Below are 17,472 nucleotides of genomic sequence, written 5' to 3' on the forward strand. Positions count from 1 at the left end.
CTTCAGTGGTGGCTGGTCCTGCCCCCTGTCTGCAACCACCGCTCGATAATCCAGCACTACTTGCCCCATCCAGGTCGCAGTCGGCTTCCTCCATGCTTCTACTTCATGGCGGCTTCACGGGCGGCGGCATGGGTAGCCTTCTCCCTGCTTCTACTCCACGTTGGCCTTTCAGGGGCGGCATGGGCAGCTTCACGGGCAACATGGGTGGCTTCCCCTCTGCTTCTACTCCACAGCGACTTCACGGGCAGCATGGGTGGCTTCCCCCCTGCTTCTCCTACCAGCCAATAAGGTCACTTCTCCTCTCGGCCAATTGGGTCTTAAGAACCACTTCCTGATTGGCCAGGAGGATAAGCAGGAAGACAATAGTGAATAGTAATTTGCTATTGTCACACACCTGGGTGGGCTCAGGGCGCAGTGCTCTTCGCCCCGAGCCCACTATTTTTGAAGCCAATTAGAGCCTCTAATAACGTGCTTCAAAATGAAAAAATCCTACTGCAATCCATGTGTCTGGCGCCCTACATGAAAATTAGGGGGGTGGTGCTCCTGCGCCCCTTATTGAGCGGCCACCACTGCTCAGCAGGGGCGTCGGGAGGGGATGGCTGGGGGGGCTGAAGCCCCGAATGTGTCCCCCTATAGCCCCGAGTGTCAGCTCTGCAGGGTAGGCGAGATCTGATCCCGAGCGCTGCCGAGCGTGGCCGAGTACCAGAGCAGCCTTCTGGAGCCTGCACGTCTATGATGGACGTCCCACTGGTCCAATGCCGGGATGTGTGACGTCCATCATAGGCGCTGTTGGCTCCAGAAGGCAGGAATTACAAAGAGGCTGCCGCGCCACATCCCTGCTTGGCACTCGGGCGAGCTGCTCTCCTCTCCTCCTCGGCTCCTCCTCTGAGGACTGGCTGCTGTGACAGCACGGCTCAGACAGGTCAGTGTATGATGTTAATGTCAGTGTAGGTAGGTCAGTGTCGGTAGGTCAGTGTGTGTTAATGTCAGTGTAGGTAGGTCAGTGTCGGTAGGTCAGTGTGTGTTAATGTCAGTGTAGGTAGGTCAGTGTATGTAAATGTCAGTGTAGGTATGTCAGTGTCGGTAGGTCAGTGTGTGTTAATGTCAGTGTAGGTAGGTCAGTGTATGTAAATGTCAGTGTAGGTAGGTCAGTGTATGTAAATGTCAGTGTAGGTAGATCAGTGTATGTAAATGTCACTGTAGGTAGGTCAGTGTCGGTAAGTCAGTGTGTGTTAATGTCAGTGTAGGTAGGTCAGTGTTTGTTAATGTCAGTGTAGGTAGGTCAGTGTAGGTAGGTCAGTGTGTGTGTTAGTGTGTGTTAATGCCAGTGTAGTGTAGGTAGGTCAGTGTAGGTAGGTCACTACCGTTAGTGAATGTATACGTCCAGTGTATGTAGGTCAGGCAGGTGAGTGTAGGTAGGTCAATGCCATCAGTGTAGGTAGGTTAGTGTATGTAAGTCACTACCGTCAGTGTCACGGCCCCTGCGTCGCGTACAACACCCCCCCCCCCCCCCCCCCCCCCGTTTCCGGCTTGGACTCTGGGCTGAAGCCCCTGGTCCTTTTTCCACCTAGCAACGCCCCTGCTGCTCAGATTTCTATTATGGTGAGGTTGACACCCCAGCTTGAATCCACATCTTAGCTATCAGCTTTCTGGCAATAAAGGACACCTCATTCAAGAAGGTTTGCCGATAAATGTTTGGAAGACCAAGTAGGCATATCTGAGGGTCTAGTTGTATGAAAAACCCATGACGTCATACAAACACTAAAAATGTATTTTAGTTCACACAAACACTATTTAATACCCATTTTTTATTTTTTTTGTAAAATATAAAAGATGGTGTTGTGTCCCGTAAATAGATACCAAACATGCCAAGCCTAAAAACTGGAGCCCCCGTGAAATGCTGAGAAGCCATGGTACTCAAAGCAATTTCCATAGGCGACACTTTGAAGGCCATTGCAGGTTTTTAATTTAGAGTTGAACATGAATGATGTCCCCGGCCTCTCACTATGTAAAAAAAAAAAAAAAAAAAAAACCTCACATGACGTTTAATTGCTGATTACATATATGTGCGTGTTTTGCTGCTTCCACAGCAGCCGGGGGAATGGCGGCCCTGAATTCTTGCCACTTCCAGGTACTTTCATTGGAGATGGGATCAGAGAATGGACGTTCCCCAAGCTTCTCACGCTTCGCACCCTGAAAACGTTTTCTTTGGTCCCGGGCTCCCAGAGGAAACCGGAGAGCCTGGAAACGTCGGCCAGCGGTGGCCGGGGGTTGGGTTGTGGACCTTCTTATTACCTTACAAGAGATTAGATGTCTCTGCAGCTGCCTGGATCACTTTTTCTAAATGCTTGTGGCTCAAGTGCTTCCCACTTGTGGTGATCCAGACCAGACTGGGCCAGGCATGTACTGGCCATCGGGACTACTGGGAGTTTCCCGGTGGGCCGATGGCTCAGTGGGCTATTCTGATGTAAGGGGGCTGCTGATGGGACACTCTGATGTAAGGGGGTTGGTGATGGGACACTCTGATGTAAGGAGGTTGGTGATGGGACACTCTGATGTAAGGGGGCTGCTAATGGGACACTCTGATGTAAGGGGCTGCTGATGGGACACTCTGATGTAAGGGGGTTGGTGATGGGACACTCTGATGTAAGGGGGTTGGTGATGGGACACTCTGATGTAAGGGGGCTGCTGATGGGACACTCTGATGTAAGGGGGCTGCTGATGGGACACTCTGATGTAAGGGGGCTGCTGATGGGACAATCTGATGTAAGGGGGCTGGTGATGGGACACTCTGATGTAAGGGGGCCGGTAATGGGACACTGATGTAAGGGGGCTGCTGATGGGACACTGATGTAAGGGGGTGCTGATGGGACACTCTGATGTAAGGGGGCGGTAATGGGACACTCTGATGTAAGGGGGCTACTGATGGGACACTCTGATGTAAGGGGGTTGGTGATGGGACACTCTGATGTAAGGGGGCTGGTAATGGGACACTCTGATGTAAGGGGGCCAGTAATGGGACACTCTGATGTAAGGGGGCTGCTGATGGGACACTCTGATGTAAGGGGGGCGGTATTGGGACACTCTGATGTAAGGGGGCTGCTGATGGGACACTCTGATGTAAGGGGGCTGCTGATGGGACACTCTGATGTAAGGGGGCTGCTGATGGGACACTATGATGTAAGGGGGCTGGTGATGAGACACTCTGATGTAAGGGGGCTGCTGATGGGACACTCTGATGTAAGGGGGCTGCTGATGGGACACTCTGATGTAAGGGGGCTGCTGATGGGACACTCTGATGTAAGGGGGCTGCTGATGGGACACTCTGATGTAAGGGGGCTGCTAATGGGACACTCTGATGTAAGGGGGCTGCTAATGGGACACTCTGATGTAAGGGGGCTGCTGATGGGACACTCTGATGTAAGGGGGCTGCTGATAGGACACTCTGATGTAAGGGGGCTGCTAATGGGACACTCTGATGTAAGGGGGCTGGTGATGAGACACTCTGATGTAAGGGGGCTGCTAATGGGACACTCTGATGTAAGGGGGCTGCTGATGGGACACTCTGATGTAAGGGGGCTGGTGATGGGACACTCTGATGTAAGGGGGCTGGTGATGAGACACTCTGATGTAAGGGGGCTGGTGATGGGACACTCTGATGTAAGGGGGCTGGTGATGAGACACTCTGATGTAAGGGGGCTGCTGATGGGACACTCTGATGTAAGGGGGCTGGTGATGGGACACTCTGATGTAAGGGGGCCAGTGATGGGACACTCTGATGTAAAGGGGCTGGTGATGGGACACTCTAATGTAAGGGGGCTGCTGATGGGACACTCTGATGTAAGGGGGTGCTGATGGGACACTCTGATGTAAGGGGGTGCTGATGGGACACTCTGATGTAAGGGGGTGCTGATGGGACACTCTGATGTAAGGGGGCTGGTGATGAGACACTCTGATGTAAGGGGGCTGCTCATGGGACACTCTGATGTAAGGGGGCTGCTGATGGGACACTCTGATGTAAGGGGGTGCTGATGGGACACTCTGATGTAAGGGGGCTGGTGATGGGACACTCTGATGTAAGGGGGCTGGTGATGAGACACTCTGATGTAAGGGGGCTGCTGATGGGACACTGTTGTAAGTGGCGGGTGATGGGACACTCTGATGTAAGGGGGCTGGTGATGGGACACTGTTGTAAGTGGCGGGTGATGGGACACTCTGATGTAAGGGGGCTGCTGATGGGACACTCTGATGTAAGGGGGCTGCTGATGGGACACTCTGATGTAAGGGGGCTGCTCATGGGACACTCTGATGTAAGGGGGCTGGTGATGAGACACTCTGATGTAAGGGGGCTGCTGATGGGACACTGTTGTAAGTGGCGGGTGATGGGACACTCTGATGTAAGGGGGCTGGTGATGGGACACTGTTGTAAGTGGCGGGTGATGGGACACTCTGATGTAAGGGGGCTGCTGATGGGACACTCTGATGTAAGGGGGCTGCTGATGGGACACTCTGATGTAAGGGGGCTGCTCATGGGACACTCTGATGTAAGGGGGCTGGTGATGAGACACTCTGATGTAAGGGGGCTACTAATGGGACACTCTGATGTAAGGGGGCTGGTGATGGGACACTCTGATGTAAGGGGGCTGCTGATGGGACACTCTGATGTAAGGGGGCTGCTCATGGGACACTCTGATGTAAGGGGGCTGGTGATGAGACACTCTGATGTAAGGGGGCTACTAATGGGACACTCTGATGTAAGGGGGCTGGTGATGAGACACTCTGATGTAAGGGGGCTACTAATGGGACACTCTGATGTAAGGGGGCTGCTGATGGGACACTGTTGTAAGTGGCGGGTGATGGGACACTCTGATGTAAGGGGGCTGCTGATGGGACACTGTTGTAAGTGGCGGGTGATGGGACACTCTGATGTAAGGGGGCTGGTGATGGGACACTGTTGTAAGTGGCGGGTGATGGGACACTCTGATGTAAGGGGGCTGCTGATGGGACACTCTGATGTAAGGGGGCTGCTCATGGGACACTCTGATGTAAGGGGGCTGCTAATGGGACACTCTGATGTAAGGGGGCTGCTAATGGGACACTCTGATGTAAGGGGGCTGCTGATGGGACACTGTTTTAAGTGGCGGGTGATGGGACACTCTGATGTAAGGGGGCTGGTGATGGGACACTGTTGTAAGGGGGCTGGTGATGGGACACTCTGATGTAAGGGGGCTGCTGATGGGACACTCTGATGTAAGGGGGCTGCTGATGGGACACTCTGATGTAAGGGGGCTGCTGATGGGACACTCTGATGTAAGGGGGCTGCTGATGGGACACTGTTTTAAGTGGCGGGTGATGGGACACTCTGATGTAAGGGGGCTGGTGATGGGACACTGTTGTAAGTGGCGGGTGATGGGACACTCTGATGTAAGGGGGCTGCTGATGGGACACTCTGATGTAAGGGGGCTGGTGATGGGGCACTCTGATGTAAGGGGGCTGCTGATGGGACACTCTGATGTAAGGGGGCTGCTAATGGGACACTCTGATGTAAGGGGGCTGGTGATGGGACACTCTGATGTAAGGGGGCTGGTGATGGGACACTCTGATGTAAGGGGGCTGGTGATGGGACACTGATGTAAGGGGGCTGCTGATGAGACACTCTGATGTAAGGGGGCTGGTGATGACACACTCTGATGTAAGGGGGCTGCTAATGGGACACTCTGATGTAAGGGGGCTGGTGATGACACACTCTGATGTAAGGGGGCTGGTGATGACACACTCTGATGTAAGGGGGCTGCTAATGGGACACTCTGATGTAAGGGGGCTGCTAATGGGACACTCTGATGTAAGGGGGCTGCTAATGGGACACTCTGATGTAAGGGGGCTGCTAATGGGACACTCTGATGTAAGGGGGCTGCTAATGGGACACTCTGATGTAAGGGGGCGGGTGATGGGACACTGTTTTAAGTGGCGGGTGATGGGACACTCTGATGTAAGGGGGCTGGTGATGGGACACTGTTGTAAGTGGCGGGTGATGGGACACTCTGATGTAAGGGGGCTGCTGATGGGACACTCTGATGTAAGGGGGCTGGTGATGGGGCACTCTGATGTAAGGGGGCTGCTGATGGGACACTCTGATGTAAGGGGGCTGCTGATGGGACACTCTGATGTAAGGGGGCTGCTGATGGGACACTCTGATGTAAGGGGGCTGCTGATGGGACACTCTGATGTAAGGGGGCTGCTGATGGGACACTCTGATGTAAGGGGGCTGCTGATGGGACACTCTGATGTAAGGGGGCTGCTAATGGGACACTCTGATGTAAGGGGGCTGCTAATGGGACACTCTGATGTAAGGGGGCTGCTAATGGGACACTCTGATGTAAGGGGGCTGCTAATGGGACACTCTGATGTAAGGGGGCTGCTGATGGGACACTGTTTTAAGTGGCGGGTGATGGGACACTCTGATGTAAGGGGGCTGGTGATGGGACACTGTTGTAAGTGGCGGGTGATGGGACACTCTGATGTAAGGGGGCTGCTGATGGGACACTCTGATGTAAGGGGGCTGCTGATGGGACACTCTGATGTAAGGGGGCTGCTGATGGGACACTCTGATGTAAGGGGGCTGCTGATGGGACACTCTGATGTAAGGGGGCTGCTGATGGGACACTCTGATGTAAGGGGGCTGCTGATGGGACACTCTGATGTAAGGGGGCTGCTGATGGGACACTGTTTTAAGTGGCGGGTGATGGGACACTCTGATGTAAGGGGGCTGGTGATGGGACACTGTTGTAAGTGGCGGGTGATGGGACACTCTGATGTAAGGGGGCTGCTGATGGGACACTCTGATGTAAGGGGGCTGGTGATGGGGCACTCTGATGTAAGGGGGCTGCTGATGGGACACTCTGATGTAAGGGGGCTGCTAATGGGACACTCTGATGTAAGGGGGCTGCTAATGGGACACTCTGATGTAAGGGGGCTGGTGATGGGACACTCTGATGTAAGGGGGCTGGTGATGGGACACTCTGATGTAAGGGGGCTGGTGATGGGACACTCTGATGTAAGGGGGCTGCTGATGAGACACTCTGATGTAAGGGGGCTGGTGATGACACACTCTGATGTAAGGGGGCTGCTAATGGGACACTCTGATGTAAGGGGGCTGGTGATGACACACTCTGATGTAAGGGGGCTGGTGATGACACACTCTGATGTAAGGGGGCTGCTAATGGGACACTCTGATGTAAGGGGGCTGCTGATGGGACACTCTGATGTAAGGGGGCTGCTAATGGGACACTCTGATGTAAGGGGGCTGCTGATGGGACACTGTTTTAAGTGGCGGGTGATGGGACACTCTGATGTAAGGGGGCTGGTGATGGGACACTGTTGTAAGTGGCGGGTGATGGGACACTCTGATGTAAGGGGGCTGCTGATGGGACACTCTGATGTAAGGGGGCTGGTGATGGGGCACTCTGATGTAAGGGGGCTGCTGATGGGACACTCTGATGTAAGGGGGCTGCTAATGGGACACTCTGATGTAAGGGGGCTGGTGATGGGACACTCTGATGTAAGGGGGCTGGTGATGAGACACTCTGATGTAAGGGGGCTACTAATGGGACACTCTGATGTAAGGAGGCTGCTGATGGGACACTCTGATGTAAGGGGGCTGCTGATGGGACACTGTTGTAAGTGGCGGGTGATGGGACACTCTGATGTAAGGGGGCTGCTGATGGGACACTCTGATGTAAGGGGGCTGGTGATGGGACACTCTGATGTAAGGGGGCTGGTGATGAGACACTCTGATGTAAGGGGGCTGCTGATGGGACACTCTGATGTAAGGGGGCTGCTGATGACACACTCTGATGTAAGGGGGCTGCTAATGGGACACTCTGATGTAAGGGGGCTGCTGATGGGACACTCTGATGTAAGGGGGCTGGTGATGGGACACTCTGATGTAAGGGGGCTGCTGATGGGACACTCTGATGTAAGGGGGCTGGTGATGAGACACTCTGATGTAAGGGGGCTGCTAATGGGACACTCTGATGTAAGGGGGCTGGTGATGGGACACTCTGATGTAAGGGGGCTGGTGATGAGACACTCTGATGTAAGGGGGCTGCTAATGGGACACTCTAATGTAAGGGGGCTGCTGATGGGACACTCTGATGTAAGGGGGCTGGTGATGAGACACTCTGATGTAAAGGGGCTGCTAATGGGACACTCTGATGTAAGGGGGCTGCTGATGGGACACTCTGATGTAAGGGGGCTGCTGATGGGACACTCTGATGTAAGGGGGCTGCTGATGGGACACTCTGATGTAAGGGGGCTGCTGATGGGACACTCTGATGTAAGGGGGCTGCTGATGGGACACTCTGATGTAAGGGGGCTGGTGATGGGACACTCTGATGTAAGGGGGCTGGTGATGGGACACTCTGATGTAAGGGGGCTGGTGATGGGACACTCTGATGTAAGGGGGCTGCTGATGGGACACTCTGATGTAAGGGGGCTGCTGATGGGACACTCTGATGTAAGGGGGCTGCTGATGGGACACTCTGATGTAAGGGGGCTGGTGATGGGACACTCTGATGTAAGGGGGCTGGTGATGGGACACTCTGATGTAAGGGGGCTGGTGATGGGACACTCTGATGTAAGGGGGCTGCTGATGGGACACTCTGATGTAAGGGGGCTGCTGATGGGACACTCTGATGTAAGGGGGCTGCTGATGGGACACTCTGATGTAAGGGGGCTGGTGATGGGAGACTCTGATGTAAGGGGGCTGCTGATGGGACACTCTGATGTAAGGGGGCTGCTGATGGGACACTCTGATGTAAGGGGGCTGTTGATGGCACACTCTGATGTAAGGGGGCTGCTGATGGGACACTCTGATGTAAGGGGGCTGCTGATGGGACACTCTGATGTAAGGGGGCTGGTGATGGGACACTCTGATGTAAGGGGGCTGCTGATGGGACACTCTGATGTAAGGGGGTGCTGATGGGACACTCTGATGTAAGGGGGCTGGTGATGGGACACTCTGATGTAAGGGGGCTGCTGATGGGACACTCTGATGTAAGTGGCGGGTGATGGGACACTCTGTTGTAAGTGGCGGGTGATGGGACACTCTGATGTAAGGGGGCCAGTCTTGATGAAGTCCAGGGCCAAATTTCTGTCCCAGTCCAGCCCTGGACTGGGCTCCGGGGCTCCATCCGCTCAGCTGGTGGCCGGGTGAGGAACATGACTAGTTAATGTTATCAGACACAATTTCTTATCTTTATTCAGCAGTAATCATTGTCCTGACCTCCACTTCTATACTGATGTAATTGCTGGAAACCACAGCACAAGGATTGCCCTGCCTGAGCCCGAAAATCATCAAACAGTCCCGGCGGAGTAATCCTTGGGCTGCGGTTCCCGGCAAATACATCCACCGGCAGATCGGTATAGAAGTGGACATCGGGACAATGATTACATTTTGGGAACTGCTGAATATAGATAAGAACTTGTGCCTGATAACATTAACTATTCGTGTTCCTCACTAGGGGGTGCAACGGATCGTCACCGATCCGTGATCCGAACGGGTCACCCCACTCGGATCGGCACACGCCGCGATCCGCGGAGCGCTCTGCGGTCACAGCCTTAGGAAAGGCCGCGGCTTCGGCCCAGCTCCGAAGCGGCGGCCATCTTTCTACACCCAGGCCGTTTACAATGTGATCGCTCAGTCAAATGATGGAGCAATCACTTATAAACAAACCGGCGTCATGACATGACGCCGGTTCCTCTCTCCCCTCTCTGTACTGTTCTGTACAGTGGAGGGCGAGAGATCGGATGGATGTAGCACTGTGGGCTGCATCTGTAGTGCCCACAGCGCTGCTCTTTGACAGCCTACCCAGCAATACCCTGCCAATACTCTGCCATACCCTGCCAATACACTGCCAATACTCTGCCATACTCTGCCATACTCTGCCATACTCTGCCATACCCTGCCAATACTCTGCCATACCATGCCAATACCCTGCCAATACCCTGCCAATACTCTGCTATACCATGCCAATACTGTGCCATACCCTGCTAATACCATGCCAATACTGTGCCATACCCTGCCAATACTCTGCCATACCCTGCTAATACCATGCCAATACCATGCCAATACCATGCCAATACCATGCCAATACCATGCCAATACCATGCCAATACTCTGCCAATACTCTGCCAATACTCTGCCAATACTCTGCCATACCCTGCCAATACTCTGCCATACCCTGCTAATACCATGCCAATACCCTGCCAATACTCTGCTATACCATGCCAATACTGTGCCATACCCTGCTAATACCATGCCAATACCCTGCCAATACCATGCCAATACCCTGCCAATACCGTGCCAATACCCTGCCAATACTGTGCCATACCCTGCCAATACTCTGCCATACCATGCCAATACTCTGCCAATACTCTGCCATACTCTGCCATACTCTGCCATACTCTGCCATACTCTGCCATACTCTGCCATACTCTGCCATACTCTGCCATAGTCTGCCATACCCTGCCAATACTCTGCCATACCATGCCAATACCCTGCCAATATTCTGCCAATATTCTGCCAATACTCTGCCAATACCCTGCCAATACCCTGCCAATACTCTGCCATAACTCTGCCATACCCTGCCAATACTCTGCCATACCCTGCCAATACTGTGCCAATACCCTGCCAATACTCTGCCATACCCTGCCAATACTCTGCCATACCCTGCCAATACTCTGCCATACCCTGCCAATACTCTGCCATACCCTGCAATACCCAGCCATGCTCAGCCAATATTACAGTGGGGGAGATGTATATTACAGTGGGGACTATACGGCGGTGGAATTTTCACAGGTTTTTGCAAATTCAATTATTATTTGCTGATCCGAAAAATGATCCGATCCGTGACTCTGATCGGAGGAACGATCCGATCCGTGAGTTTTTTGATCCGTTGCACCCCTATTCCTCACCCGGCTCCCGGCTGAGCAGATGGAGCCTCTGAGCAAACCCTAGGTAATAGACTCGGGGCTATAGCCCCAATAGCCACCCCCTAGCGACGCCACTGCATGTAACCATATACTGTACATCCCCCAACACTACCATACAGAGGGTGCTTTCACCGACAACACGTGAACATGTGACTGCGCTGTGACTATCAGCTCTTACCTGGTGATTTCTTCTTTTAGAGCCGCTGGGTCTGGAGGATAAAACTTTACTCGAAAGCACATGATGAATGGAGGGCGAGCTGGACAAGAGAAGAAGTAAAACTCAATACAGTGCAACTCAATATAGAACAACAGGAATCGCTACTACACAGTGTGTGGCTTTAACAATAAACTGGACACACAATCAGATACATTTTTCCATTTTAAACGTATGCTGGATAAGTAATGCAAAGGCCCTTATATCAGGATCCCCATCATAGTCCCCCTTCCATCAGGAGATAGAAAGATACAAAGTATTATTGTTTATAAACATTGTTCATGCAGGAGATGGAGAGATACAAAATATTATTGTTTATAAACATTGTTCAGGCAGGAGATAGAGAGGTCAAAAGTGACATTGTTAATAAAAATTGTTCAGACAGAAGATGGAGCGATACAAAGTAACATTGTTTATAAACATTCTACAGACAGGAGATGGAGAGATACAAAGTAACATTGTTTATAAACATTGTACAGACAGGAGATGGAGAGATACAAAGTAACATTGTTTATAAACATTGTACAGACAGGAGATGGAGAGATACACAGTAACATTGTTTATAAACATTGTACAGACAGGAGATGGAGAGATACAAAGTAACATTGTTTATAAACATTGTATAGACAGGAGATGGAGCGATACAAAGTAACATTGTTTATAAACATTCTACAGACAGGAGATGGATAGATACAAAGTAACATTGTTTATAAAAAAACGTCCAGACAGGAGATGGAGAGATACAGTGACATTGTTTATAAACATTGTACAGACAGGAGATGGAGATATACAAAGTAACATTGTTCATAAAAAATTGTACAGACAAGAGATGGAGAGATACAAAGTAATATTGTTTTCCTGCTTCAGCTCCAGAAGGTTTTACCCCCTTCATGACCAGGCCATTTTTTGCTATGCGGCATTGTGTTTATTTAACTCACATCTGTGCAGTCATGCAACACTGTACCCAAATGAAATTTAAATATATTTATATATATATATTTTTAAAAGAGCTTTTTTGGTGGTATTTAATCACCTTTGGGGGATTTTTTTTGTTGTTGTTTTTTTTTTATTATTATAAATGAAAAAAGACCGTTCAGCAAGTGGATATAAACATTGATCAGATGGGAGACAGAGAGATATAAAGAAACAGTATTTATAAACATTGTTCAGATTGGATATAGAGATACAAAGTAAAATTGTTTGTAAACATTGATCAGACAGGAGATAGAGAGATACAAAGTAACATTGTTTATAAACATTGATCAGGCTGGGAGATAGAGAGATAAACAGTAACATTGTTTATAAACAATGATCAGACAGGAGATAGAGAGATACAAAGTAACATTGTTTATAAACATTGATCAGGCTGGGAGATAGAGCGATACGAAGTAACATTGTTTTTAAACACTGATCAGACAGGAGATAGAGAGATACAAAGTAACATTGCTTGTAAACATTGATCAGACAGGAGATAGAGAGATAAACACTAACATTGTTTATAAACATAGATCAGGCTGGGAGATAGAGAGATACAAAGTAACATTGTTTATAAACATCGATCAGGCTGGGAGATAGAGAGATACAAAGTAACATTGTTTATAAACATCGATCAGGCTGGGAGATAGAGAGATACAAAGTAACATTGTTTATAAACATTGATCAGACAGGAGATAGAGAGATAAAAGTAACATTGTTTATAAACATTGATCAGACAGGAGATAGAGAGATACAAAGTAACATTGTTTATAAACATTGATCAGACAGGAGATAGAGAGATAAAAGTAACATTGTTTATAAACATTGATCAGGCTGGGAGATAGAGAGATAGAAAGTAACATTGTTTATAAACATTGATCAGACAGGAGATAGAGAGATAAAAGTAACATTGTTTATAAACATTGATCAGGCTGGGAGATAGAGCGATACGAAGTAACATTGTTTGTAAACATTGATCAGACAGGAGATAGAGAGATACAAAGTAACATTGCTTGTAAACATTGATCAGACAGATGATAGAGAGATAAACACTAACATTGTTTATAAACATAGATCAGGCTGGGAGATAGAGAGATACAAAGTAACATTGTTTATAAACATCGATCAGGCTGGGAGATAGAGAGATACAAAGTAACATTGTTTATAAACATCGATCAGGCTGGGAGATAGAGAGATACAAAGTAACATTGTTTATAAACATCGATCAGGCTGGGAGATAGAGAGATACAAAGTAACATTGTTTATAAACATTGATCAGACAGGAGATAGAGAGATAAAAGTAACATTGTTTATAAACATTGATCAGACAGGAGATAGAGAAATACAAAGTAACATTGTTTATAAACATTGATCAGACAGGAGATAGAGAGATAAAAGTAACATTGTTTATAAACATTGATCAGGCTGGGAGATAGAGAGATACATGGTAACATTGTTTATAACATTGATCAGAGGTAACTGTTACTTTGTATTTACTCGTTCATCTGAAACAGAGTAAAATGAATCCAAAAATCCAAATTTCCTCTGCTCTCTGATCTCTGTGAAGTCTCACATGTGTCATTCGCCACCTTCTGAACTGTAATAGACATATTTGGGAAATAACTTACATCTCATTTGTTTGGCGATCCCTTTCGAAAACTCCAACCAGTGCTAAAAAATGAAAAGAGAGAACGCGGCATTATAGAAATAAATACAAAGCAAGTACATTACAGGCTTCTGTATTGGCACAGCAAATATTTTAACTTATTATTAGCACAATAAAATCGGACTTTTAACTTAATTGCCATTTCACAAATTCCTATAACGAACCAATAAGAATGAACATCACAGAAGCCCATCGAAGCCCATCGAAGCCCATCGAAGCCCATCCATTTATAGTGTGTAATATGGAAATGCAGGATTTTTTTTTTTTTTTTTTGGAGAATTTGATTTCAGAAAAATCTGAAAAACAGATAAACTCTACAACTCTACTGCCCTCTACTGGCTGCACTATGGAAGTAATGATGGTGCAGCTTGAACTGGGCAACTGCATTTCCCAAAATAGATGACAACAACCTTTAAATAGGAGCAACAGGGACACGTGTGTGGTGACAGGTGTGCTACGGGTGTATTTGTAGTCACTGTGTGTCAGTAAACAGCTCTATTTGCTGTATAATATTCATACCCCTTGAAATTTCCCAAATTTTGTCATTTTGTTACAACCAGAAACATAAATGTATTTTATTGGGATTTCATGTGATAGACCAACACAAAGTGTCACATAATTGTGAAGTGGAAGGAAATTATAAATGGTTTTTAACATTTTTTACAAATAAATATGTGAAAATTGTGGGGGGAGGGGCATTTGTATGGCGCCCCCCGGAGGCAATACTTTGTAGAACCCCCTTTCTCTACAAGTCTTTTTGGGGGTGTCTCTACCAGATTTGTACATCTAAAGAGGACATTTCTGCCCATTCTTCTTCTTTGTAAAATATCTCAAGCTCTGTCAGATTGGATGGAGAGCGTCTGTGATCAGCAATTTTCAAGTCTTGCCACAGATTCTCAATGGGATTTAGGTCTGGACTGTGACTGGGCCATTCTAACACATGAATATGCTTTGATGTAATCCATTCCATTGTAGCTCTGGCTGGATGTTTCGGGTCGTTGTCCTGCTGGAAGGTGAACCTCCGCCCCGGTCTCAAGTCTTTTGCCGACTCTAAAGCCCCATAGACACTATCAGATTATCTGCTGACTTTTTCCTTCAGATTTACCAAAACCATATAATATGAGGACAAACCTTAGGAGTTTCAATGTGTTTGCAATCAGGCAGGCCCTTCTACTACATGGTTTTGGTAAATCTGAAGGAAAAACTCAGCAGAAAATCTGATAGTGTGTATGGGGCTTAACAGATTTTCTTCTAAGATTGTCCTGTATTTCTCTCCATCCATCTTCCCATCAACTCTGACCAGCTTCCCTGTCCCTGCTGAAGAAAACCATCCCCATCACATGATGCTGCCACCACCATGTCTCACGGTGGGGATGGTGTGTTCAGGGGGATGGGCGGTGTTAGTTTTCCCCACACATAGAGTTTTGTTTTTAGGCCAAAAGGTAAATTTTGGTCTCATCTGACCAGATCACCTTGCTGCCCCCTCCCCCACATGGCTTCTCACAAACTACAAACAGGACTTCTTATGACTTTCTTTCTCCAATGTCTTTCTTCTTGTCACTCTTCCATAAAGGGCAGATTTGTGGAGAGACGACTAATAGTTGTCCTGTGGACAGATTCTCCCCCCTGAGCTGTGGATCTCTGCAGCTCCTCCAGAGTTACCATGGACCTCTTGGCTCTTCTCTGATGAATGTTCTCCTTGCCCGGCCGGGTCAGTTTAGGTGGACGGCCATGTCTTGGTAGGTTTGCAGTTGTGCCCATACTCTTTCCATTTTCCGATGATGGATTGAACAGAGCTCCGTGAGATGTTCAAAGCTTGGGAGATTTCTTTATAACCCAATCCTGCTTTATACTTCTCCACAACTTTATCCCTGACCTGCCTGGTGTGTTCCTTGGCCTTCATGATGCTGTTTGTTCAGTAAGGTTCTCTAACAAACCTCTGAGGGCTTCACAGAACAGTGGATTTATACTGAATTTAAATTAAACACAGGTGGCCTATTTACTAATTAGGTGACTTCTGAAGGCAATTGTTTCCACTAGATTTTAGTTAGGGGTCTCAGAGTAAAGGGGGCTGAATACAAATGCCCCCCCCCCCCACACTTTTCACATATATATTTGTAAAAAAAAAAAAAAAAACATTTATCATTTTCCTTCCACTTCACAATTATGGGCCACTTTGTGTTGGTTTATCACATAAAATCCCAATAAAATACATTTATGTTTTTGGTTATAACATGACAACATGTGGAAAACTTCAAGGGGTATGAATACTTTTTCAGGGCACTGTACATTCAATGTATCAGACTCACCCTTTGCTTGTCGGGATCTACATAGCGGATTCCAAAGTAGTCTTTCTCCAGCAGATTCAGATGGTGGCACAGGAGGTCGAACAGGTGCTGGCCTTTTGCATCTCTCTGTGAAGAAGAAAGCACACAGATGATTAGAGGAAAAGACGGCGGAGAATCAGGCGTTTTATAAATGCGATAAAGACAGGAAATCTGCGATGTGGACAGGAGGGAAGGGAGGGAAGGGAAGGGAGGGAAGGGAAGGGAAGGGAAGGGAAGGGAAGGGAAGGGAGGGAAGGGAAGGGAGGGAAGGGAAGGGAGGGAAGGGAAGGGAGGGAAGGGAAGGGAGGGAAGGGAAGGGAAGGGAAGGGAAGGGAGGGAAGGGAAGGGAGGGGAGGGAAGGGAAGGGAAGGGAGGGAAGGGAGGGGAGGGAAGGGAAGGGAAGGGAGGGAAGGGAAGGGAGGGAAGGGAAGGGGAGGGGAGGGAAGGGAAGGGAGGGAAGGGAGGGAAGGGAAGGGAGGGAGGGAAGGGAGGGAAGGGAGGGAAGGGAAGGCCGTGTGTTCTGATTCTAGTTGTGAAGATCAACAACATACTGCAATGTTACATATTTACATAGTAGGCGAGGCTGAAAAAAGACACAAGTCCATCAAGTCCAACCTATGTGTGTGATTATATGTCAGTATTACATTGTATATCCCTGTATGTTGTGGTCATTCAGGTGCTTATCTAATTGTTTTTTGACACTATCAATGCTCCCCGCTGAGACCACCGCCTGTGAAAGGGAATTCCACATCCTTACCGCTCTTACAGTAAAGAACCCTTTACGTAGTTTAAGGTTAAATCTCTTTTCTTCTAATTTTAATGAGTGGCCACGTGTCTTGTTAAACTCCCTTCCGCAAAAAAAGTTTTCTCCTTATTGTGGGGTCACCAGTACGGTATTTATATATTGTGGGGGTCACCAGTCTGGTATTTATATATTGTGGGGTCACCAGTCCGGTATTTATATATTGTGAGGTCACCAGTCCGGTATTTATATATTGTGGGGTCACCAGTCCGGTATTTATATATTGTGGGGTCACCAGTCCTGTATTTATATATTGTGGGGTCACCAGTCCGGTATTTATATATTGTCGGGTCACCAGTCCGGTATTTATATATTGTCGGGTCACCAGTCCGGTATTTATATATTGTGGGGTCACCAGTCCGGTATTTGTATATTGTGGGGTCACCAGTCCGGTATTTATATATTGTGGGGTCACCAGTCCGGTATTTATATATTGTGGGGTCACCAGTCCGGTATTTATATAATGAAATCATCTCCCCTCTCAAGCGTCTCTTCT

At 48.5% G+C, this 17,472-nt stretch overlaps 1 protein-coding gene across 1 annotated transcript in view; it reads right to left on the reverse strand.

Moving 5' to 3' along the window:
* The window catches only part of FRMD5 (FERM domain containing 5), a 198,885-nt gene that overhangs the window by 96,974 nt on the left and 84,439 nt on the right, over nt 1–17,472 (reverse strand). Inside the window, exons 2-4 of the mRNA XM_077472651.1 lie at nt 16,157–16,261; nt 13,810–13,852; nt 11,171–11,249 (exon numbers count right to left, since the gene is read on the reverse strand). Of these exons, the coding sequence (XP_077328777.1) occupies nt 11,171–11,249; nt 13,810–13,852; nt 16,157–16,261 (227 nt within the window). The remainder of the gene's footprint in view (nt 1–11,170; nt 11,250–13,809; nt 13,853–16,156; nt 16,262–17,472) is intronic.

The sequence above is a fragment of the Lithobates pipiens genome, unplaced genomic scaffold (assembly GCF_037356315.1).
Source record: "Lithobates pipiens isolate NorthernLeopardFrog02 unplaced genomic scaffold, aLitPip1_a1.2 Scaffold_8, whole genome shotgun sequence".
NCBI classification, from domain to species: domain Eukaryota; kingdom Metazoa; phylum Chordata; class Amphibia; order Anura; family Ranidae; genus Lithobates; species Lithobates pipiens.